Source organism: Stegastes partitus, unplaced genomic scaffold (assembly GCF_000690725.1).
Source record: "Stegastes partitus isolate 25-593 unplaced genomic scaffold, Stegastes_partitus-1.0.2 Scaffold611, whole genome shotgun sequence".
NCBI classification, from domain to species: Eukaryota; Metazoa; Chordata; class Actinopteri; family Pomacentridae; genus Stegastes; species Stegastes partitus.
Window position 1 is genome coordinate 227,921 of NW_007578342.1, and position 24,669 is coordinate 252,589.

At 41.3% G+C, this 24,669-nt stretch overlaps 1 protein-coding gene across 2 annotated transcripts in view; it reads left to right on the forward strand.

Moving 5' to 3' along the window:
• The first annotated feature begins 3,298 nt into the window (after positions 1-3,298).
• erf (Ets2 repressor factor) overlaps positions 3,299-24,669 on the forward strand; it is a 46,903-nt gene continuing 25,532 nt past the window's right edge. For both annotated transcript variants that reach the window (XM_008289375.1, XM_008289376.1), the window contains exon 1: positions 3,299-4,030. In XM_008289375.1, the coding sequence (XP_008287597.1) occupies positions 4,009-4,030 (22 nt within the window). In that variant the 5' untranslated portion in view covers positions 3,299-4,008. The remainder of the gene's footprint in view (positions 4,031-24,669) is intronic.

A 24,669-nucleotide genomic window follows, 5' to 3' on the forward strand; every position in this document is an offset into this window, starting at 1 on the left:
ACATTATGTAAGGCCAACCTTTTGGATTTTATCACCAAACAAAAAGGAAGGTTGAGAAAATCAGGCTATGACCTACGTCTCAACTCTATTTGAAAACTTTCAGAATATAAACATGAATAAAACCTAAAAGCTTGGTGCAGCAAAGTGCTACTAAAGTGAATATTTCTGCCTCAGAATATAAGAAAAACTTCATTTTGAGAAAACAGCCTTTGAAGACATGTTCTATAATTAAAATCTACAGATGCACATCGACAAAGTGCAGTCAAAGAAACACTTTTATGTGCATTTTGGTTTAACAAAAAAGCACTTTCACCTGATTTCCTACCTGGACTTTGGGAAATCTGGATGTTCTAACACGAACAAAAACTGGATTATTAGGAGAATATCTGCAGATTTACCCAGAAAGAGGTTTCATTATTGTCAGTCCTACTACTTGGAAATTTTGGGGAAAAAAATCATGCAAACTGAGAGATACTGAGGTCATGAATACAAATATTTGAGAATATTCACACTGAAGTTATTCAGATAACTTTATTTCCTAACACAAATGTCTCAAGGGCATCTCTGCACCACCAGAAATACAGTCTGGTAGAAAAATGTTGAATCCCTGAAGCCTTTTATGAAAATAAGTCATTTTTATTGGCTGAGAAGTTGTCAAATTAGAATATATGGAGTCTTAAAGTACTAAAATCACCACATAAAACATACAAACTGTGATGTCTTTTAGGTGTAGGACACAAAGTCCACCCTGGAGCCACAAATTCCCTTAAAATGAATGAGGATTTGATCTTTGTGTGCAGAAAAAAAGCACAAAAACCACATCATAAATGAAAATGTGTGGATATGATCTCTGATAACCATATGTTCGTTAATGATGTCTATTTGTTTTCTATGTAATTCAAAATGAAAACCACTCTTTAGCCATATCACACAGCGCTAGAGCCTCCACAGAGTGAACTGTGTATGTTTTCTTTCACTTCAAATACGTACTGTTTCATGTCGTGTGCACATTATAGGGACAGAATACGTCATGGTGATGCTGCACCTTTAACCTCTGGAGTGTGAAATGAGCTCAAGGATCAGGATTGTTTTTACTCAAGTCAGACATCATGACACAACTGCACAGAGGCTTGTAGGTCAGATGGACCAGAAAAACATGACGGCTGCAAAAGCTGACCACATGTAGAAGAGCATCCTGGTGTTTTCAGTACACTGCATTTGATATACAAGAGCTATTTCTCACAGTGACAGATTTGAGAATGCATCCTGTAGTTTATCAAATGTAGAGTGTCAGAAATACCAGGATGTTGGGATTTCCTCCTGGATCTACAACAAGCTTTAATCACATTATTCTGATGAAGTGTATCATATATAATGTGCAATATTTCATATTTTTATTCCTCAGGTGTAATGTTTCACTTTCATGTACAACGTTGTCAATCTATTGGACAACATTTCATTTCCTTCTCATCTTTCAGGGACAATATCTCATTATCATGTGTGATATGACATCAGTTTACTTGTTTCCTGCTCTATTCTAGCCTTATTTTAGTTTACGTGTTCTATTTCAGTATTGTGTTGTATTTATATCTTACTGCTTTCTACTCTTTACGCTCTGCATTTCTTATGTTATGTCATTTTGTTTTTTTTCCGAGCAACATCTGGCACAAGAATTTCCTTCAGGATCAATATGTTTTTATCTTATCTTAAGTGTGTCCCATTGGCATGCATATCTAATGAAACAGTACATACCTAAAGCAATAATGATAACAATACATAAATAAATTAAAAGCTACTCAGGAAGACCGTTGAACAATCCAAATTAACTCACTTTATCTGCTGATATGTGGTTGAAAGTTCCAGTAAAGGGCTTTAAGTCAGGACCTTGAGTTGATATATTGATTTTAGAGCAGGGGTGTCCAATCCTGGTCCTGGAGGGCCACAATCCTGCATGTTTTAGATGTTTCCTTCTTCCAGCACACCTGATTCAAATGATCAGGATCGTTATCAGGCTTCTGCAGAGCTTGATGATGAGCTGATCATTTGAATCAGGTGTGTTGGAAGAGGGACATATCTAAAACATGCAGGATTGTGGCCCTCGAGGACCAGGATTGGACACCCCTGTTGTAGAGGATGTTTTTTGTGTTTGTTTTGGTGCTGTGAGTTCTGAAACACCATTTTATTCTAATTTAAAGAATGCAAACAGGAGTTGTGGTTGAATTTTTCAGAAACAGGAAGTCAGAGCTTTAGGATTAAACTTTCTCTTGACTTAACAGCCTTTGAACAGGTTCGCCTGCATGAATGAATTCAAGAGTGTAGAAAAAGAGTTAAACACGGTGAATCAATACAACAACACCAGATAAAATATTAAAAGAACCAATAATTCCGTGTACAAGTGAGGGAAAAGAACAAGTGGAATAAAAGAAGACTGACGGTAAAACCATAAAGATAAGACCAGAAGTAATAATAACAGCAATAATGTTACATCACAGCTCTGCTCGGAAGAAGAGAAGAACATAAAACCAAGTGTCTTTGGTTTTGTAAAGCAATTTATTGCTCAGTGACATAATCCAAAAAAAAAAAAAGATTGTTAAACTGCAAAGAAACAGGTCTGGTGGGTGCTGCTGGATCCAATAAAACCAAACAAGTTCTAACAGAGCTGCAAAAACTAGCTCCAATACTTAATAAATAAAACAATAAGCTAAGATGAGCCTTTATTAATCCAAAAGTGGGGAAATGTGCGAGGTTACAGCAGCACAGATAGTGCAAACATTTAGGAAATGTACAAAAAAAATAAAATAAAATAAAAATAAACCAAAATATACACAAGTGTAGAAAACAGTGTTGCACATGCCAGTGGTTTTGCATAGATTCTTTCATGAGTGGAAATATAGACATAGTGAAGTATAAATACTGCACAGATTTTTTTTTTCTAAGGAAGTAGAAAAATATCTGTGTGGTGTAAGTTTTCCTAAATGTAGAATTTTTTTCTGGTGAAGTCCAGAATATTAATTATTCACAGAATGTGTCATAATAATTATGTAAATAAGTAAATCGTGAAAGGATAAAAAGGGAATATGATAAATAAAAAATGCAAAAATAAATCAGACTATAAAAAATAGATGACATTACATAATAGCAAGTTTATAAAATAATAAAAAAATAAGCTGTGAAAGCTGGGCTGCAGGAGGCGAAGTTAATCCTACACACAGCTACATAGACGATCTTTGTGGAGCAGTGGGCGTTCGGTTCCTCCCTCCCTCCCTCCCTCCGTGGGTCAGCGTGGGCGGCCCCGTGTGGCAGGAGGAGAGCGAAACACGACACCCCGGCGGAGGAAGAGGGGGGCCGAGAGAACACGAAGTGACTGAGTGAGTGGAAAAAGAAAAAGTGCGAGCCGGAGACGGAGCAGGGACGGAGAAAGAACCCAGTTCGGTTCCTTTGTGCGGCGCCGCTGCTGCTGCTGTTGTTGTTGTGACTGTCGGCGAAAGAAGAAGAAGAAGAAGAAGAAGAAAAAAAAAGGAAGAAGATGAGGACGAAGACGTGCTGGAGGAATCGACCGTGCGACACCGTTACAACGCGCCGGACGACCGTGTAGACTCGTCGCATTCCGTCGCTCCGGCACCGACCAACGGCAGCGCGACTCCTCCAAACTTTGACCTGCGCCATTCAGACCCGGCCGCCTGGATTTCCCCCCTCAACAGGCTTCGGGGCAACTTTTCCCAGCAGCAAGTTTAACGAAAAATACAAACACCGCAGGAAGGAAAAGAAAAAAAAAAGTTTGTGACACGATAACCAAACTAAACTAACTCCGAGCGAAGTTAGCGGCCGCTTTTGAACTCCTAAAACCGGGGCAGGTTGTTTCCAACGAGCCGCTGCTGAGAACAACACCGGAGGAAGGAGTGGGGTGTCGCTAGCTCGCTCGGCGGCTAAAAGCTAGCTAACTACCGTCTAAAGTTACGAGTCGACGGGAAAAGTGACCGAAGCGGAGCACCGAAGACGGCAACAAAGATGAAAACCCCGGCGGACACGGGTGAGTACGCGGACACGCCGAATTAATTCTGTTTTTTTTCTTCTTCTGCGGTTCTTCACATGAAAACAACCGCGACTAGCTTCGGCGGCTAGCTGCCTAGCACGCTAACAAACTCCAGGGGAAAGTGTGACAAAATTATGGCGCTTAGAGCAGGATCCGTCCGAGGCTCCTGTTGTTGTTTCAAGCAGCCCCAGAAACTCGGTCCCACTCGGGGTCGTGTTGTTTCCCGGCCACGTTACAAAACTCGGCCGCAAATGCTGTTTTGAAAACTTTTATTTTTCACGATGTGTGGCTTCAAAGCGGAGCTGCTGCTGGAGTTACGGTGAGTTAGCCTCATTTCCCGGAGCGCTGCTGAGGAGTCAGGGTCAGGGCCAAGGTGCAGACCAGCACCTCTGGCATGCTGTTGGTGCCCCCCACTGCAAAAAGGTCTAAATATGGTAAAATAATACAACTTCAAACTTAATTTCCCACTTTCTGCTACATCTGTTAAGTGATTTTAAGTGCCACAACTTCGCTTATAGTGCATTTGTGGCCCCCAAACTAAAGAAAAACAGGCAGAGAAGTGCATTTATTGGCATTATTTTGCAGTTAGGTCACTACAGAAGGATGCTCCAACAAAGTAGTGCTGAGAAAATGGAGTAAAGTGGGCTAAAGAGAGGCTGGTGTGAATAATCGAGGATCTAGGCCAGTGTAAATCCAGTTAAACGTGTAGCTTATACAGCTTTTGACAGACTTGCATTCATAAGGAAGTGACACAGAGAAAACCACAAACTTAGGGTTGGATATTTTGACGTTCTATAACTGACGCCAACCCAGAGTTCCTCTTATCACTACATCAAAGCCTGAAAAGAAAGGTGGAAAGTCACTACATGATTGGATTGGAAGCTTAAATAACTGAGGTGGTTTCGAGTATGGTCTTCTTGTTCTTTCCTCGCTTAAACAGATTTATTTACACCTTTTTGACTCTGTGGTTAGCCGAGACAGTTTTACTCTCTCTGGTTCACATCCTGCATGCGGTTCTATGCATAAATCTCTGATGAGTGTTTTATTTAGTGCCACTGTCTTTATGGTAATGCACCCATAGTATAGCTGTGAAAAGATAAAAAGCATGCAAAGAGGGTAAAAGTGGTTTTATTTACATTATTTTGCAGGAAATACACCATAGAGGGAAACGTTGACAGAGAAATGCTGGGAAAATTGAGTGAAATATGAAATTAAATGTGTTTGAAGCCGGAGAAGTGAGGCCGGAGTGTATAATCAAGGATCTAGAACAGTGTAAATCCAGTTAAATGTGTAGCTTATCCAGCCTTTGTGTCCCTTCTTTATAAATGTAAGTCTGTTAGGGCAAACCACAAACTTGGTGTTGGATGTTGTTTATTATTTCAAGCTAACACCAACCCACATTTCCACTTATCGCTACACAAAAGCCTAAAGAAAGAGGTAGAAAGTTGCCACACAATCGGGTTGGAAATAGCTGAGGTGGTGGTTAGTTGAGATAGTTTAACTCTCCTGGTTAACATCCTGCTGGAGATTCTAAGCATAAATCGGCATACAACAAAAGTTTGAATTTAATTACACACTCCATTAATACCACATGCAACAACTGGTGAGCAGACCACAAGCTCGGTGCTGGATGTTTTGATTATTTTAGGCTGAGGCCAACCCACGCTCACGAAAGCCTGAAGAGAAAGGTAGAAAGTCACCACATGATTGGATTAGGAACTTACATGTCACTAAGGATGAGTGATATGTAAAAGAAAAACCATTAGCGCAATTGCAATATGAGTCACAATTTTAGTGTGAACGGCAATTTTTTTTCATTTGTTTTCCACAGAACAAAAAACGATAAAGTGATGTGTACTGGCGTCTCCACCACCCAGGCATGTTCCCTTACGTGTGCAGATTGTGATTTATAGGCCGTGTCATCTCTGTAGCACCACGATGCTTCATTTATAAGAGAATATTGTGACATAAATTGCAGCTCCTGAAGTTTGGATATTGGACTTGTTGATCATATTTCGTTTAACTGCTCAGCCCTCGCTATGATCAGTGAGTCTGGGAATTAGGTTGTGGTTTCCCAGAGCAGTTAGTTGACATGTTGCTTGAGATTTTAAGAATAAATCAGCATAGACGTATGTTCTCATCTCCTAATTTACAAAGTTTAATGTGTCACTAGCTTCCTATAAGACACTCTGTAAGTAAACCTGCAAGAATCGGAGCCAAGTGGATCCAATACTGTTAACAGCTTTACTAGGAATTTAAACAGTTTACTCAGAAATCTCAGGCCCTGCTATTTCAAATTCCACCCATTTTTCTGGGACATTTTTTGGTTTCATTGAAATGATTATGATTTTCCACACTTAGGTTATGATTTCTCCTCCATTGTGCATTTAGGTGCTCTTAAACTCAGTTTAGTCAGAAGTGCTCTGCGGTAATCTTGGCCAGGCAGAAATCCAGAACCCATAATAGATGTTTAAGAGGGGAATGCCTCACCACAACACAACATCATAATTAGAAATACGACTTTTCGATCCCTTTGATGACTGAGATAACTTTTTATATCACAAAACATTTGGATAAGCCAAACAAAAGCATCATTTTTCACAGTGGATTATCGTCTCTGTAGCTATATGTGTGTGTAAATGTAGTGTCTTATAGGAAGGAAATCGAGTTATTTGAAATGACCCATGAAACAACCTTTTGATTCTGACTGTAGCGGGGAAAAAATGCTCAACAGACGCTAAGCTATTCAACATCCCTGATTTACACCCAGAACGTTTTTCTTTGGGTCATAAACCCTTAAATGAAAGTCTGTAAGTGTAGGACAGTGTTGGAAAATTAAATTTTATGAGACAGTGAATATGCATAAGTGTCATTTTTAGAGCAAACAGGCGACCTACTTCAGACATCTGAACAATGTAGTCTCCCCTAATGACTTCCAAAGTTATGTTGCACTTCCGTTTAGTTTTAAGAGTTGTGTTGCGTTAACCATGTGCCATGCAGCAGAGGACGGCCGCCTTTTTGTAAATTACTTTTTGGTTTGGTTGTGTCGATAAACTTGCAACCGGTTTAAAGGACTCTTGTTGGTGTGACGGCTCAGCTTTTAAGGGAAAGCCAACTTGGTTTGTAAGTTGTCAGTGGTTCCTGTTTCTTAGCGTTTGTAGTGTGATTCATATCAACTTCCTTGAGTTTCTAGGGATTGAAATAATTTATGAGTCATAACGTGACATGAAGCTGCGCAGCTTCAGTGGTGACATGATGTCGGTGATTTTAGGTTGTCAACAAAAGTTTTTTGTAAGGAAGCCCATGCTAATATTAAAGGAACCACTTGGGAGCCCTGATCATATATATATATATGTGGGTCTATATATGGGTCAAGCTCGACTCTCTTCCTATCAGGAAGTCTGAAGTCTGGCCCCACCAGCACCAGCTCCAATTTTCCGCTTGTGTTACTCCTTATATCAACAACGCGCCACATGTGAGACGTCACAGCTGTAGACAGCCAGGACCAGCAAGCCAGCATGCTTTGTTGCTCTCTGTATATGTGTGTGTGTGTGTGGGAGCATGTGTGGAGTGAAAGGAGCCATACATGAGCAATTAGCTGGTGTTAAGTCTGCTAAGGGCATGGAGCCCTGCTGTTTATGACTGCGAGTGTATTTATGTGTTTGTGAGTGAAAATGTGTGTGTGTGCATGCGCGTGTGTGCCCATATGTCTGTCACTGTGCGGCTCTACCTGACATTGATGTGGTCACAACAAAGTGAGTGTTTGACTTTTACCAGTGAGACCAAATTGCCCTTGAGGAAGACCATTTGGTTGTGGGCAGGTGACTCAGCCCGTTGTAATTACAGGAAGAGCAGCTAGACGTCTTTATGCAGATTCAAACAGCTCTAATAACACTGGTTAGACCAAAGCTAATGAGCCACAGGCTCATTTTGTTAAAAAATGATGCCGTTAGTTTCCTTTGGGAAGGACTCTGTTGTGTTACTGTCTCACCATTATACTGAATTATACTGTTGGCACCAGCAGCAGAGACAGCACAATTACACTACAAGTCGAGGCCAAGTTGTTTGTCTCAGGGAAAGTTTGAGAAGAGGTGCTGGCAACTGACGTACAGCGACGTGGCTGTACAGCCTGAGTTTTAGGACACCCTGTCCCTGTGGGATTTAGTGGAGATGCTGTAGGGTCATGTGCTGCAGGTCGGCTGCAGTGTGGAGAAAGAATGGATTACTACCCATTATTTGTGCTTTGTCACCTGTGCTCTGTGCTGATTGGTCGCTGTGCCTTATAGTGTGTGGGTCAGATGCATAATATGAAGGTCTAATGTTAGTATTATTTGTGTGCAAGCCCTTGTGTTTTACAAAAGCAAGTGTGTATATACATTTTTAAAATGGCCTTTCTAAAATCAGATCATGAGTCTCACATCTGACCGTCAGATCAGGACACAAACAGCTCTCTACATCAGGTAATTAATCATAACAGGATCTTTTGACATGTCACAACCCCCCAAAAAACCCTAAATGCTTGTGTTCCTCACGGGATGCACCTTTTCCCCAGTTTTCCTCCCATTATGTGCTGACTGTGACTGATCAGGTCGACTCAAAGGTTGACCTGATCACATTCCTGATTACCGCTGAGCCAAGCCTGGGCAAGCAGACCCTGGAAAAACTACAGCAGAGTGACGTCAGCATATCTCTGGTGTGCTGTGAAGTGGCGGCCCAGGTCAGCGCTGCTGTGATGATCTCTCGATGTTACAGCGGGCCTCTTTTCCTGGAAGTGTGTATGCACAGTGGCTTTGGTGACCCATACAAAGCTTAGAGAATAGACAACAGGCTTCTCGAGCCGGGACATGCTGGCCAAACAAACACAGAGGCCTCGTGCACAGGAAAGCCTCATAGTCAGTCAGGGAGATGAGCGGTGAGAGACACTAGTGCCTGCAGCTTTATTTAGGTTTTAAAAATGTAGAAAAACACTTTATGATTTTGTGATTATGGATATCTAAAAAAAAAAATTACAAACATAAAGGCTAGAGTGAAGTGACATGTTTGTACAGGCAATGGAAGTACAGTTTCTCATCTGCATTTTTTATTTTAGATTGTATTACATTTTATTTATCAAGGTTTTTTGATTTTACCATGTTTCCCCTGGGTATCCTGTTAGTGTCTGGTAAACAAAATTATTTAGACATTAACTAACTGTTTTCCCTCTGATATCTATAAGTAGACTTTGCATGAGAGGAAACAACCTGAATCCATTTGTCACTGAGCTACAAAGCCTATATATTTTACACATTTCACAAGACATTTTAACAAGTATCTCAACAAGCACACTTTGAGGTTTTAAATGCTTTGCCTAAAGGCACTATCAGGGTTTTTCCTGACTGAGAATGGGTCTTTATAGGGTGACTACACACAACAGTGAAAGCCTTGACTCTGTGCTACCTTATCTCACAGAAAACTGTGCATTTTCTTGTTATTTCTTGCCATCTATTGAAAAATTAATTAATAAATCCATTATGCATGAGTAAATGAAACCACAATTAACAAAACAGATTTCAAAATGAACAAAAACAGCTGAATATTTAGCATGTTGGTGCTGGTGAGTTTTCTTTGGTGCTAGATACAAATTCTTTGGAGGGCAGCAAAATTTCCTCTGGGCAGGAAAAACCCTGACTTTTGTTGTTACGTAGCGGCTCCAGTGTTAAAAGCATAATTTATTCTCATGTACAGTGAAACCATTAGGAGTCATCCATTTGTAATGTTGCACTACAGTAGTAAGTTTTGATAAACTGTGGTAATTTCCATTTTTTGCACACACTTCTCTGCTCCTACTGCAATTAGTGATCTCCCACAGTTCCCAGTTGATTTTTTTACCAGCATCCATAGACTGCGCTTGAACTTGTAAAATGCAGCTGTGGGATGCACATGCAGGTGGAAAAGCAATAACAATAAAGAAAAACTTTTTCCGGTGGAGATTAAATGAGCGTTGCAGCCGTTACTCTAATTGGAAAGCATCTTGGGGCTGGACTGTATTATGGCCTATTGAGGCTACTGACGGCGGAGATATTGTTCTCTCTGTCTCGTCAATGATGGATTTCTCTCTGCATGATTGTTGGACATCTGTATGAAGTGTTCAGTTTAGATAGAAGCTTCTGTTCTGATTTAAAAGCCGACACCAAAACCTGACATTTATGTCGATATTTAATAAAACGTGATCTTTTTTTTTTTATTGTCCGATGCTGTTGTTGCAGTAAAAATTGCTTGAAGTGATGCCACAGTACCTACATGTGACACAGGGAACAATAAAAACACTCTAACAAAAAGAAGAGCACGTCACCAATTGTTGTATTTTCTCCCCTTACAGTTTTAAGCCTAATAAATTAGATAAATTGGCAGTTTTTCCTCTGCAGAAGTGACAGAAAATCTGGTGTATTAACACTTATGTGTACCTCAGGCTGCAGAGTTATGTAAATCACAATTTTGGCTTCCTGTAATTAAATTAACATGATTTTGACTGTGATATTGACATTAAAAATGGTTGCTCTGCTCAGATGAAACTCCACAGAAAGCAGCCCATATAGATGTAATCACTTGCTTTCAGCTTGGGTAAATCTGACATTTGAGGTTCTTATTTCACTCTTTTTAAACCACACCCCTGTTTGAGTGGAGACAAGAGGTTTGTCGGTACACAGCTACCCAGCTGGCATCTACCTAAAGTTTGATTTCTGGCCTGCTTTTGCAGCGTTTCTGGAAAATTGTCAAATTGCATTGTCTGTTGATAAGCAGGTTGCAGCAAATGACGCATTTCCGGTACAATCTTATTTATATTTTGCTGCTGGGAGATGCACTGAATTCAGTTGAAGGATAACCTTATTTCTGATGCGAAGATTTGTGCATTAGCAGGAATGTAGCCCAACATGGAAGGGAAATCAGGACCCTCCTCATTTACGTAAATGTAAGAGTGCAATAAAAGTAACTGGTGCCTAAGATGGGACAAGGAGCTCACACAGCCAGAGAGAGGATCTGCTCCTTTGCGTCAAAAAGGAACCAGCTGAGGCGATTCGGGTTATTAAAATGCCTCCTGGGCGCCTTCCTTTGAAGGTTTATTCTAGGCTCGTCCAGCTGGAAGGAGACCCCGGGGTAGACCCAGAACTCCCTAGAGGGATTACATATCTCATCAGGCCTGGGAACGCCTCGGGATCCCCCAGGAGAAACTGGAAAACATTCCTGGGGGGTGAGACCGCTTCAGCCTACTGCCACCAGGACCCAACTCTGGATAAGTGGCAGGAAATGGATGCACGGACTTCAGTATTGATGATATGAACCATGATTGTCATTTTGGCATCATTTGTGGAGCCCTACAGTATACTTGAGCAATAATTTTACATTTAATTACTCTCGGTGAGTAGAAATGCAGGTCTGGCTTTGACAAAGTGCAGGCTTCCTCTTTGTCTGTGCACTGTCATTTCTGAAATAGAGACAGTGTCACTTTGTCTTCCAACTCATCATCTTAAATGTCTTTGTCAGTCGGCCTGCTGGCTCCATATCTATGAGTATTTATGACTGAGTGAATCTGTGTTGGCTCTGTGACAGTTGACCCCCAGCAGGGCAGATGAAAGCTCAGAGCAGGTCAAGTGGAACCAGCGACTCGCTTCACTGAGTAGATAAGGAAGAGTTCTGCAGCAGGACATGTATCTCTGTAACACCTGACAGGATACTGGGTTTCCGGCTGAAGTGTTGTTCTTTCACACAGTTATGAATCTCTTTTGCGTAAACTTGCCCCCCGATGAGATTTTATCAGTATTTACTGCTAGAGGCTACACCAAAACGCAAATATATTTTGTATATTTTGCAGCGCTCAGTATTTATCATGTAATCCCTCTGAGTGAAACCGCCTTGACAAATCCAAAAATGCAGATGGTTTCTGTTCACCCTTGGAGCTCTTTGTGGAGGTTTTTGAATCAAACCAAGGTTGAGAGAGACAGAAGCTGCAGAGGTAGGTTTGTGTTTTGTCTGTGGCTGTTTTGGCTGGAATCATCCTCACTGAAAGAGGTGTGGAGAGTTGTACTGTGTTATGGCTATCGTCTGTGGTTCGTGGAGACTGAGCAGAGGGGGATGGGAGGGTTCCCTGGTTGGTGTTCTTTATAGCCAGAGGGATTGAGGTAGGCCTCCACCGACGTGAGTCTGCTTTTTACACACTGCAGAAAGGATAAGGGGACAGACTAGGTGTGGTCCCCTATGGCTCTGTGTAATGCTGCCCACACAGCCAGTGCCAGTGGTAAAGAAGTTACAACCATGCTGCTGTTGGAGCAGAAAATATCCACCAAGTGCCATCTGTTTTTAGGGAGTCTGTTCTAACAAAGAAGAGTGGTTAGAGGTGCCCTGCCAGGTTATGTTCAAGTAATTAGGGTGACTTACAGTGGGTGGCAACATCTATTATTTTTCAATAAAATGGGAGCATTGACATGCACTAAAATCCAACTGTGGCATTCGCTGGCAAAGCGTTGCAACACCAGTGGAAAGTCTACAGTAGGGAAAAAAAAGTGATGCAAAATAAATGGGATACATTTTTTTTTTTTCAAAGGAGACCACCTCAAGAGCCGCCGAGGGGAAAATCTGCCAACAGGTCGCAGGGAGAAAAGCGCACAGTTTGGTTTTGTGGTTGTTTTGACTGGGTTGATGCAGCCCAGACTTTTCCTGAACCTACCCCTGTTGGCGTTGCACCTGCAGCTTCAGCCCACACTGCTTGATTGAAAGTGTGAACTGTCCAGCTAATTTCTAATTCATATTCCCACAAATATAAACCTTGGTGCTTTTCTAAATGCTAATTTCTGCAAACCCCGTCACTTGGGTATGTTGCTTGTGAGTAAAACTGAAACTGCTGGAATATACATTTATAAAAACTTGCCAGAAATTCTGTTAGGTTGTGTGAGAATCTCTTATGTCTGTGTTGTGCTTTGCTGAGGTCATTAGTTAGTACTGTTGAATTTTCTTTCGTGGCACAGACCTTGATTCTTTGCTTTCATCTCATAGCTTTGGCATAATCCCAAATTAACTGTGAAGTCTTCTTGTGCAGACAGGGACACTTTGTGTTCACACTGCTTTACTTTTGTGCTCTGTTGCTTCCATTTCTTCACATTCACAGGTTTATGTAGACCCCTGATTCTCTAAATGCCATGTGCTCTTTTCAATTTTCTTGTAACATTAATTTAAATGCCGTGATTGAAACAAATTTACACCAATAAGCCACAACATTAAATCATTAATAGGTGAAGTACACTGTTGTTTTGACATGTACCACCCACCTAAACTTTCTTCTAGATCAAGCAGACACACATACCCCTAAAACTTAGTAACGATTAACACAATGAAGAGCCCAAAATATTGACCTGGCCTCCAGACTCATCAAATCCCAGTTCGAATGAGCATCAATACGGATGGGTTTGCCCAAACCTGATTCATGAAGGCCCCACCCGTCAACCCACAGGACCCACAAGATCCACTGCCATTGTCCCCAGAAACCCCAGAGGTCCAGTATCCATGCAATGACGGATCAAAGCTGTTTTGGCGGCACAAGTGGGACCTACATAATTTTAGACATGTGGTTTTGATGTTGTGGTTGATCAGTGTAAAGTTAATATTTTGGCTAAATACAAGATTTTGCTAGCAGCTGTTTGTGACCTTCAGAGTCAAGAAAACCTGTTGTGGTCTGTGCAGGAAAACGAAAAGAGCAGCATCTTCCTTCTCGGTTGTGTTTACTGTAGTTATCGGTCTGTTGGGAACCCTGTGGCTTTCTCTGTCTCTGTTACAACTGCCACAGCATGTCCTGAGAGTCTGTGTGTGGTGTGTTAAAGTTTGATGTGGCTCCATGTGTGAGGTTGTCTCACACATAAAATTGTATATTTAAAGGCTCATTGCTTGAAAACTTTTTTTTTTCACACCCCAAACCACACAAACCAATATGGTGGACGTCTTTAGGCATGAACAAAAGCATATTTTTCTCGTTCAAACTCTAATACACGCATGCCGTGTACAGCAAAAAAAAAGCTTTCCAGCAGGAAGAAACAGATAAGCAGAAGAAGATGTAAGACGACAGATCTGAAGATGCTGAAAGGGTTTACATTTGTAATATTTTTTAACTAGTTGGCCACAAAACTTTGAGCAGTGTGTGATTGTGATGACCAAGACTGCAGAAACATACATATTTGACTTTGGGCAGGGCAATACAGATGGAAAATGTATTACGATAAAATCAATAATTGATTATTTTTATAAATAAAAGCCAGCAGAAAATGGCTATATTTTGAATTTAACCACTTCAGCCTATTTATTAAGGTACACCAATAATAATTTTAATGTACATTATTATTGTGATCCAGGGAGGGAGCACTTCAACTGAGCTTTCGCTTTCGTCAAGTGTTTTTATTGCATTTTGTGTCTGAAGTGAAACTACTGAACATTCTGTCAAGAAATGCGACAGTGTCTGTCTCTGGTAGATATCGCTACTGTTTGATCGCTCTGGCCTAAGTTGACTTTATTTTCTCCTATCAGTGCATTTAGTACACCATGAATAGCTAAAACACTCCCTTCTACTACGAGTGTAAACATATGAAAACAGATGGGAGTTCCTGCACGATGAATAATAAATTGTCGAGTGATTGAGAACCTAATCTTGGTCTCTATTCAAATCAGTTAACAACAGTTACATTCATTTTAGCTGCTGAAACAGTAAAATGGAATGCAGGGTTGGGCTTGTCTCGTTGGCTGCTTCAAAGGTAAACCATAAATTATGTTGGAGATAAGAATGGCCCCATTTGATCAGGCCAGCGCCATCAATGAGCCATAAAGTTGCTGCTTCTCCTTGTCTGCCCTTTCTTTATCACCCACAGCCCACAATCTCTGCTAATGTTCTTCATTATAGCATCAACTCCAAGCTGAATTTTTAAAGATCTTGGCAGCCGAAAAGGTCTACATGTACTTGCTGAGATGACATGATGAACGAGCTAATTGAAATGAATGATGTAAACGAGGAAGAATGCTGAATCATTAACCATTGAATAACAATATCACTTTACATGCTGGATTTATTAGGCTGAGAACGCTTCATTTGTTAACTCGTGTGACCCACTTGGTGTCCCTGTGGGTCGTTTGAAACCGCCGGGCCACTGGCAGTGATGAATGAGCTGCGTCTCTGTTTTACTGAAACGTGAAAGTCAGTTAGTCCCTCAGACACTCAGTCACTCATCTCAGCCCCTCGCAGCATGCACACTTTATTAGGGGGCCCGGACCCCCCACGTGCCATGGAAACGGGCGATATCTGTCTTGCATTAACGCGCACAGACACACTCTTTTAATTTTCTCACTGCAGCTCGCGATGGTGGCGTGCTCATTTGGGCTGCCATCTCCCTGCGGTGACGCCGTCGTGCCTCCGTCTTTAATGTTTTTACACAGGGAGCGAGCCGCTCTGTCTAGAGACTGGAAGATCCAACTTTAATGCAATAGAGGAATTAAGACTGCGGTGTCTCTGCCATTGAGGAAAGGCTGAGTAACGAGCCCAGACGTCACACATGTAGAAAGTCCCGTTCTGGCTGTATCTAAGAATTCTTTAAGAATTTCGTGGACGCACTCATCCAGGGCGAATTACTGTCACTGTGATTGTATTATAACCCACAAGTGGTGGATAAACAATATGCGCCATTGCTGAAGAGTGGCAGGTTGTAACCGCAGAGTTCTGGCAGTAATAATAACAAGTCTTCATGTTCGAGTTGGGAAGAAAATGTAGAAAAAGTTTCTTTCTGTTCCTTCACAACCTTCTGCTTTATGATGCAGAGTTTACAGAGTGTTTAGGATTATATAAGGTGTCCTTGATGGTTGCAGTTCAGGAGGATTGTTTGTGATTTCTTGCAGTTTGAGCGTCCAAACTGTTCTAATCAACAACAATATCCACAGACAGTGAACGAAAATGTGATCAGGCAGGAATTAGAAGTATTAGAAATGATTAATGGTGTTTTCACTGACGGTTATCTTCATTATTGAAAAACACACAGCTGTTTATTGAACTGACAAGTAGCTTCTTGTACGCTTTTCTATAACCCACCTATTTTTACATACTGCCGCATATAAGGGGCTCAATAGCAGATACTTTTAATTGCTATGTTTAAAACGGATACCTAAATATGTGTAACTCCATTGTTTCATTTTGTGTTAAAAAAACAAAACAGAAAAACAACCTCTAATCCAGACTGTCAGACTGCACCTTCTCAAGATGAGTGCTTTTGTGTTTATTTTTTAGTATTCATGTGGCGTTAAACAATTAATATCATCCTCTTGTCACAGCAGGCAATGCTCTCTCCAAGCCCAGCTGTACTCTAATAATAACTTACAACTCTTCTTACTAGAAAGGCTCCTCACATGCGCACGATTAACTAATTTAAAGAGCTGGTTCTCTGAGTTTGACAGCATTGTGTTAAGCGCATAGATAGAATAACTCATCAGAATGCACTTAAATAAATCAGTTGTGGTCACTCGACTTTGTACATGTCATAAACTAGATTGATTTTATTCAGGAATTTGGCCAGCAGTCTTCTTTGTTTACAGGAACGGCCCCAAAATCGACCCTTTCAGTCTTTCTATTTTTCATTGTGGCGTAGGATCTCACTTGCAGTGCGACAAGGCAATAAGAAATAATAGTTACTGGATGTAATTCCACATACAAAATAGAACAATTGAGGTCTTATTTTTGCAGATGAAGATGACCATGTTAGAGAAAAATCAGTGAAGTCACTGTTATTTATATAATACATTTACACAATCGGCCAAAGTGCTTTCCAGCTGAAAAATAAAGTTGCCTACAAGTTCCTGCAGTATAAAAAGAACTGAATCAGTGTATAGGATTTGCTGAATTACTGAGAGACTCTCACACAGTGACAAAATTATTAATTTGTAAAAAATAATAATAATTTAAAAAAAACAGAGCACTGCATTTGAATTGCCGCTCATATGGGGTTGATATTGGCTGATATCCAGACTTGCAGTATTTGAATTTGTTCAGGGAGAGTTAGTTAGCTGGCTGTATCCCTAGTTTGTTTCATTTGCCTAATGTCATCCCTCTGTTTCTCCGTATTGTCTTTCCACCACTACAAATCAAGCATTCCTGAAAAAAGCTTTTTCTCTTTTGTTGCTCCTCAAGTGCTCTTCAGGGTTCTCACCCATTTCCTAGGTAGGTATTTGCCCTCATCCAGACTGGGGGTTTAAGGATGGAGGGTCTGATATCTGAGAGCGTCGTATCTTGGATAATTGACTTCTGATAGCAAAAAGTGGAGGGAAACTTTATCTAGAAAAAAAAGCGGTCATGTGTATGTAGACACTTGGAATCCAGGTGTTAATCAGCTGCTAAATGCGCACGTTGCTGTCTGATATTTGCTCTTGGCACTCTGGTCATATAAGTCACAATTTATCTTCTGAGTTTGGCTTCAGGGGAATTAAGATACAATTTATGTCAAAATGAAATGTCGAAAGGAATGATTTGTTGATTCTCTATTCCTTCCCTTTTTTGTCATATCTCAGTCACATCTGTGAACTGTACTTCAAGCATTGTTGTAATCAACAGTGGAGCCTCTTTGTCTGTGTGGAAAGATGCTGAAAGGAAAATGGCATTATGAGAAAGAAGGGGGTTGGGGCGGCAAAAGGAGGAGCTGAAATTTGATTGGCAGGGACTTTGAGAATGAGTCACTCATCCAGCTCCATGGATTTGGAGCTGCAGACCTATTCTGGGCTGCGGTGACACGTGTATTTGTGTGGTTATGTGCATGTATGCATGCACACCAGTGTTCACATGGCTCAACCCAATAGCTGAAGTCACCAAATTTGTGTTTTTGGCCTCGCCACCATATGTGTGTGTGTGTGTGTGTGTGTTGGAGGAAAATGAAAGTCGTCTGGCGACCAAACCACAACACAGAAGCCAGATTTAAACACATTTATCTTCTCTCCCCTTTCTCTGAAGTCCCCCAATAACACCACCACTCAGCAAATCTCTGCAGCTCCTCAGTGGTCTCTGTCAGTTTAAAAAAGCTCCACGTTTAAGTTGTGTAGAGGTGGTGGGTTTCATCGATAGTCCGAATGACAGTTAAGTTAGCCAGTGAAAGTAGCGATTAATTGACATGCATTGACACTTTAGCACACCTTCTCTCATTATTCATTTGATCCTTTTGTAAATACGAGGGGAGATAACAAAGCTCAGATAAAAATCATTACCAGATTTAAATTTGGCAGCAATCTCTGTGGAAGTAGTCTTCTTTTGCAGCACTACGGTGCTTCTGCAATGCCTGTACTGTTTCCTGGAAGTTGGGTTATGTGAACATGTCAAATATCATCTGCAGTGAGCTTCAACTTGAACTTCATTTTGGGGAAGAGGAGGAAATCACATGTAGCCAACTGTAGTGAGCTGGTAAAGGTAAAGAGCGATGATTGGGCTGTTGTCGCCAAAATCTGTGCCTAATCACCAACACACTGGAGCACTGAGGCACCATCAAGCCACAGTTCGGGTGTTGAGGCCAAACATTCTCCCTCAGACTTTTCAGGACATTACAGTACAACCCTGGGGGATGACTCTCCGATTCACAACCGCATAAATGTTGAAGAAAACATCAGCCTCGTGCTTTTCTGACCTGACACACCTTGTCCAGTGTTAAAGATTGTGGCTCTTTTAATTCACTTAGTGGTAGCTGCAGACCCACATCTGATCCCAAGCTATGATCCTCAACATGAAGTTAGCCTCGTCTGGCCAGCACAGAATGTGATGTTTTTTTTTTTCTCAACTCCACTTTGTGGTTAATGGAGAAATTGCAAATGTGCACCTGCCAGTGTCCACAAATATTCATGCAGTGTTACGTCCTCGCCTGATTCGTGACATTTACTGCTCACATATGTTGGAAGCACAGTACCATGATTCTCTCTGTGCACCACTGCTGACCACCCCACCATCGGTATCAGAACTTTTTAATCACCCGTTGTACTTCAGGGAGAAATGTGATCTCTTTTTGTATTTAGTGAAAAGGAATTCACTTTGTTTCAAGGTTTCCGCTTTCACCCATCTGTTGCCTTCTTTCAAACAAGGGTTTTAACATCTTGTTAGACGACACTTGAGGAGGCACAGTGTTTCTTCTCGCAGTGATTTTCAAACAAAGCCCTCCAGTTAAAGGGTGGTTTTCTTGTTCATTCACCAGCTGACTGCCCGGTTTGATGTTATTAATCAGCAAAGCAACTTGCCTGACTGCAGAGCTGCCTGGTTTGTTGGACGTTGGTTGATTTCACTCTGCAGGGGTCAGCCGGATTTACTTCCTGCAGACAGACAGTGTATCATAAATGTGCAATGTTGTTTTTGTTTAAACCATCGTATTTGTTCTGCACTAATGCATTTATACATGGCGACAATAGACATCTTTCTCTTTCTTGTCTTTATTTCTGCCCCTTATTCTAGTTCTCAGTCACACAAACACACACAAATCCATCCAAATTCCACAATGACTAGGAAGTAAACTAGAAATCTCCAGTGAGGCAGTCAGGTAGCCAGGAGCTCATTACAGCTGAATGTTTTACAGGGTTGTCATTTTCTGGAAGGAAAGCATGCTCAGACGAGTCTCAGAGCACGTGTACATGCAAGTATGTGTTCTTCCTCTCAGAGAAAATAGGCCTGAAACTGATAAGTCTCCAACCTTGGCTCAGGCGCTGCAGATTAGGAGATAGAAGTTTGAGCTCTGAGATCATCGCTGATGCGATTGTTCAGGATTTTGTTTCTCATTAACGCAACAGTAGGATAATATAGCTTTCCTGTGAAGATTGCCTGCTTTCCTGCATTTAATCTGCTCAGCCTTTTTGTCTTCCCACTGAGGCTGCCAGTACTTAATTATAAGTCTTAATGAGATTGAAAGGTGAAAAAGATATTGGCAAGTGACCACAGTAACATGATTTGGATATCTTTAAATCAGCTGTGTAACCCTGAGGGGCCCGCTGGATGCAACGACAGCTTCCCCTCATATCAGAGTATAATAACTGGCTCTTGAATGCACATTCACAGACACCAACCCAGTTTAATCACAGCCTTGGCTGCCTTCAAGGTGCTTTGGACTCCAGGACGCGACAGGTTTCTGTCTGGCTGGGTTCGGGCGTCCGCCGTGTTACAGATTAAACTGGCTTAGCTGTCTCAGTTGTAGCAGAGATGATTTATACACTTAAAGGCTTTACTTTACTGTTGTGGCAAACAGTCAAACTCCCTACTTTCTGCTGCATATTAACTCTTTTCTGCAGACTTGAGAACACAGCAGTGCAGCTGTCTGTGCTCTAAAACTGTTCATCCCAAATGGCAAGGCTTTGTTTGGTTTGGATCACTCACAGTCTACGGGAAGCATCCTTCACAGCACGAGCTATTTGGAAGCTAGGTCTCTGAGCGCTGAGATGGAAAGTGACCACAGGAGAACCTGTGGGCTGATTTAAGTCATGCAGTGCCACTTCTTTGGTGGCTACTTAAAGCTCCAGCGGTGTTACCAAATCTGAACAACCCTCGCGTAACTCGTCATTATCTGACAAATCTTGTCCTTCCAGCTCAGCTTATAGAAAATGTTATTTGAAGACTTTTTAGCCTGTAACAAAACCTGAAACTCTTGACTAGAATCTCATTGAGAACATGTGTGCATTATGTAGAGCTGCAAGAATAAATCGATTAGTTATGAGTTGCCCACTATTTTGATTCTGTTAATTTGACTGCTGTTTTTATTCCATCTCCTTCTATTTGAATATTTACTGGTTTCTTCCCTCCTTTTTGACAGTAAACTGAATATGTGTGGGTTGTGTACAAAGTAAGACACTGGTCATCTTGGAGTTTTGGGGAACACTGATCAACATTTGTCACCATTTTCTGACATTTTATTGACCAGCAACAACAAATTGGTTCATCAAGAAAGTACTCAACGATGACAGTAATCATCAGCTGATTAAAATATTTAATCTTGATCTGTTTTTTTGAATCTGTTGTTTCCTGCAGGCAGCTTTTTCCTCTCATTTCAATTCTTACACAATTCTCGGTCCTTCCATTAAAGATTTGAATTGCTCACACGCACTTTTTTTTAAAAAGTCATTTCCCTCGTTTTCTGTCATTTTCTCTCTTCTCATTCTGTTTCCCCTTGGCGTCACAGTAAGTGTCTTTGTTTCTCGGTGGGGAAATGGACACGTAAACACACATTTCAGGCTCATATCCGTACCCCAGTCTAAGATTATATTGAGTTTTCCTTTAGCGTGATGCTTATTCTGTCTGCGTCTCTGTGTGTTTATCTGCCTCCTCTGCCTAACACTCCCCTCCTTTCTCCCCAGTCTGTCTCTGTCAGTCTGTTCCTCCGTCTGTCTCTCCATAAGCCTTATGTAATGAAGGAATCATGTGAGAACCGAGAAGGTGAGGGTTCACGCCGTGCACCTGTGGACCATCGTCCTCCTTCCTCTTTGATCTCCGCTGGATTCTGTTTATTTTTCTCCTTCTCCCCCCACTCTCTCTCTCTTCCACCTTTCTTCCTCCTCTGTATGTTTCCACCTGATTTCTTCCTCGTCCCGTCTCTTTCTTCAGCTCCTCCCCGGCGTTAAGCCACTGGCTCCTCGAATCTAAACTCCATCCTTTAAGGGTAATTATGAGATCAGTTCAGTGAGTTTTTAAACAGTAGTTTGAGGCTCAGGACTCCTCATTAAAGCACTGTTAAACTGTCTGTTGTGATTCCAGTGTTGCAGAGGGGTAGTTAACTTCGCACGACAAAAATGAAAACCCCAGACAATTTGGTTAGTGTGATCAGGAGTTAATACTGTCAAATTTGGTTGATTTACTAATAAACCTTTCATGTTATATACTAAAAGCTATGCCTGGGTGACGGACACTTCTTTAGTAGCAGTAAGGAAATTGAGAGAATTACCAAACTTCCTTGAAAACACGTAAAGAAAGTACGAAGTTAAGTTGCAATAGTGAACACCATGCGCGGTCTTATGTAGCTTCCATGCAGGTCTCCCGAGGCATGCTAGCTACTAGCTGCCTGTGCCTCTCGAGATCCCCATCCGCCTCCACAGAATCTCCCCTGATGATGATCAGCAGGGACGGCGGTTGCTCTTGTGAGATGGGCTTTGCAGTGTAAAAACACTCGCAACCCTGTTTCTCCACCTAAGCAGCGCACTCCCAGCGTCCTGCTTCGAGGGTTAGCGGACGTCGGGTTGCACAGAGACCGTCCGGTAATACCTGATCTTGTCCAACCACTAGGAACCTTAAACCTGTCCTGGTTGCCCTTAAGGCACCTCTGAGTTTTTTTTTCTTCTTTCTTTCTTTAACATTTATCAGGGTAAAATCATTCCTTTATCCTTATTTATTTGTATTTCTGTGTGTAAACGAAATCAAAATTATTACCTATTCAAAATGAGCCCTCGTTCTCTTGGTCTGTATTAAAATAGGTCATTAAATGATAAATAATTGTTATCAACTAAAATAAAGTTGAGTAGTGGTGGCTCAGCAGTCAAAACTTGTGCTACTATTATAGCATATCACAGCTTCCTAACAAGCTGGATTACATTTCATTGTTTGTGCAATGACAAAGTTTAATCTATCGATCTCAAATTCAACTTTTTATTGTTACATATTTTTCAGCTCTTGCGTCTAGCTGAAGTTAAAACCTTTAAATCAGAGTTCCTAAAGTTTCCAGTTAAATGTAGAAGTGAGACCGGGACCTTTTTTCTTTTGTTTATTTGTGTTTTCCTCCAAAATATGACTTTCTGCACATGCCAGCACCGTTTACGCCCAGCGGAGATTCCCCGTTTCCTGCTCTGTACCCATTTATTTCCTGCCTTTCTGTGTTGTCCTGATCCCATCCCTGATAAACACCGTCCAGATTTCAGCAGTCGGCCAGCCGCTGGTCATTTAGCCCAGCCTGTTACCTCCATGCATCGCTCTCCATGCCCCCGAATCATTACACTGCAGACAGACACAGACCGACCTTTCCAGTGGCTAAATATAGACCCACCAAAGAATAGGAGGAAGGGAGGGAAAAATAAACGGGGGGATAGATGGATAGACGGAGCGACATGTTAAAGAAACTAGTCGGGGAGAGAAAGAGGCATAGCGAGGAGGCCATTTGTGTTTGCACTCGGCGGCTGGCGGGCCTGTTGGACAATACCCCAATGATCACTATCGGTTATTATGAGCACTATTCCAACTGTGGTGACGTCAGAGTCCCTAAGAAAAGCAGCTCTGCGTGTTAAACCCGCTCACCCACTGATTGCTGCTGCACGGATTGTGTGTTTCTCTTGGAAAGGAGAACGCAGGTGTCTTGGGACTGCAGGCTAATAGTAAATGAGTTTTTCTGCCCTGTTCTTGGCTATATATAGAAACCAGTGAGGCCTGAAATGGTGCGTTTCACCTCCGCCTGACAATCAGAAATTCTTCCTGTCTGCAGCAGAGTTTGCCAGATAGTACAAAGGCTTATGTCTTTGTCTCGTCTAGTTTTCACTGGCTTGCAGCTCTGAGTCCAGACCCCTTGTACTGTCAGCCATAGACTAATTTGGAGTAGCTGTAAAACAAGCAGTGCAATGTAGCTGCACATTGATCAGCATTAACACTTGACTCGCTGCTGATGAGGACTCATTCAAGGGACACTCACGGTAATTTCTAACAGCTCTGCCACTTTGGAGCGTTGGCATTATGTTTAAAAAAGGATTCAAATCGTTTTTTAAAAGGTTCTCTGGAAGATTGCCTGTTTACAATTCAGTAACACTTTGTGCGCAGCCCGTGTTAATGAAATGTTACACTGCCAGTAAAAACACAGAAGAGTACAATTTTACGTCTGTTTTCTCATGCACACCTCATACAAGAATCTCCATTTTAGTCTCCATTTTGTCCATTACTTCTATTTGGAGGCAAATTGTGTATTTATTACAGAACTGCATTGATTTGATCACTTTGGTCACAAGTTCCTTTGGGGATTCAGTCGAGCAATATTAAATATAATAAACAAATACACTGAATGCACATATTATAGACTTTATTGATCTTCAGGGAGGAATTCACAAGCTACAGTTTACCAGCTACAACATTTAAGTACTTAATGCATCAGTTATTACATTCGCAATGTAATTAATAGTAATTGCAATCCATAAATTGAATGAACATTAATCTAAAATGCTATCTGCATAATGTGTAAAATACTTCTGCTTTTGTTATCTAAAGTATATTTCAATGCTAAAACTTTGGTTCTGGTTAAACTCTGCACCTGAATCTATGTTTCATTTTGAAGCTGCACATTTTTGCTGCCACATTTACAGTGAGCTGCATGACGTTTGTGGTAATGAATTGAAATTGGTCCAACACAAAATTGGAGAACTGCTCTTCCTCCTCAATGACGACAAAATACCAAAGACATCATTCAACTTCCTCTGTCACCTGGTACCAGATGCCAAATGTCCCGCAAGTTGTGGGACTGTGTTGATAACAGTCCAGTGATGTTTGATTGCATTCATGAGGAGCATTTCGTTTTCTGAAAGGAGTATGAAAGTTAGTAGCGAGATAGTCTGGAAATTTAAAGATTTCTTGTCAAAAATAAAGCTTATCTTCGTTATTGTAGAACTTC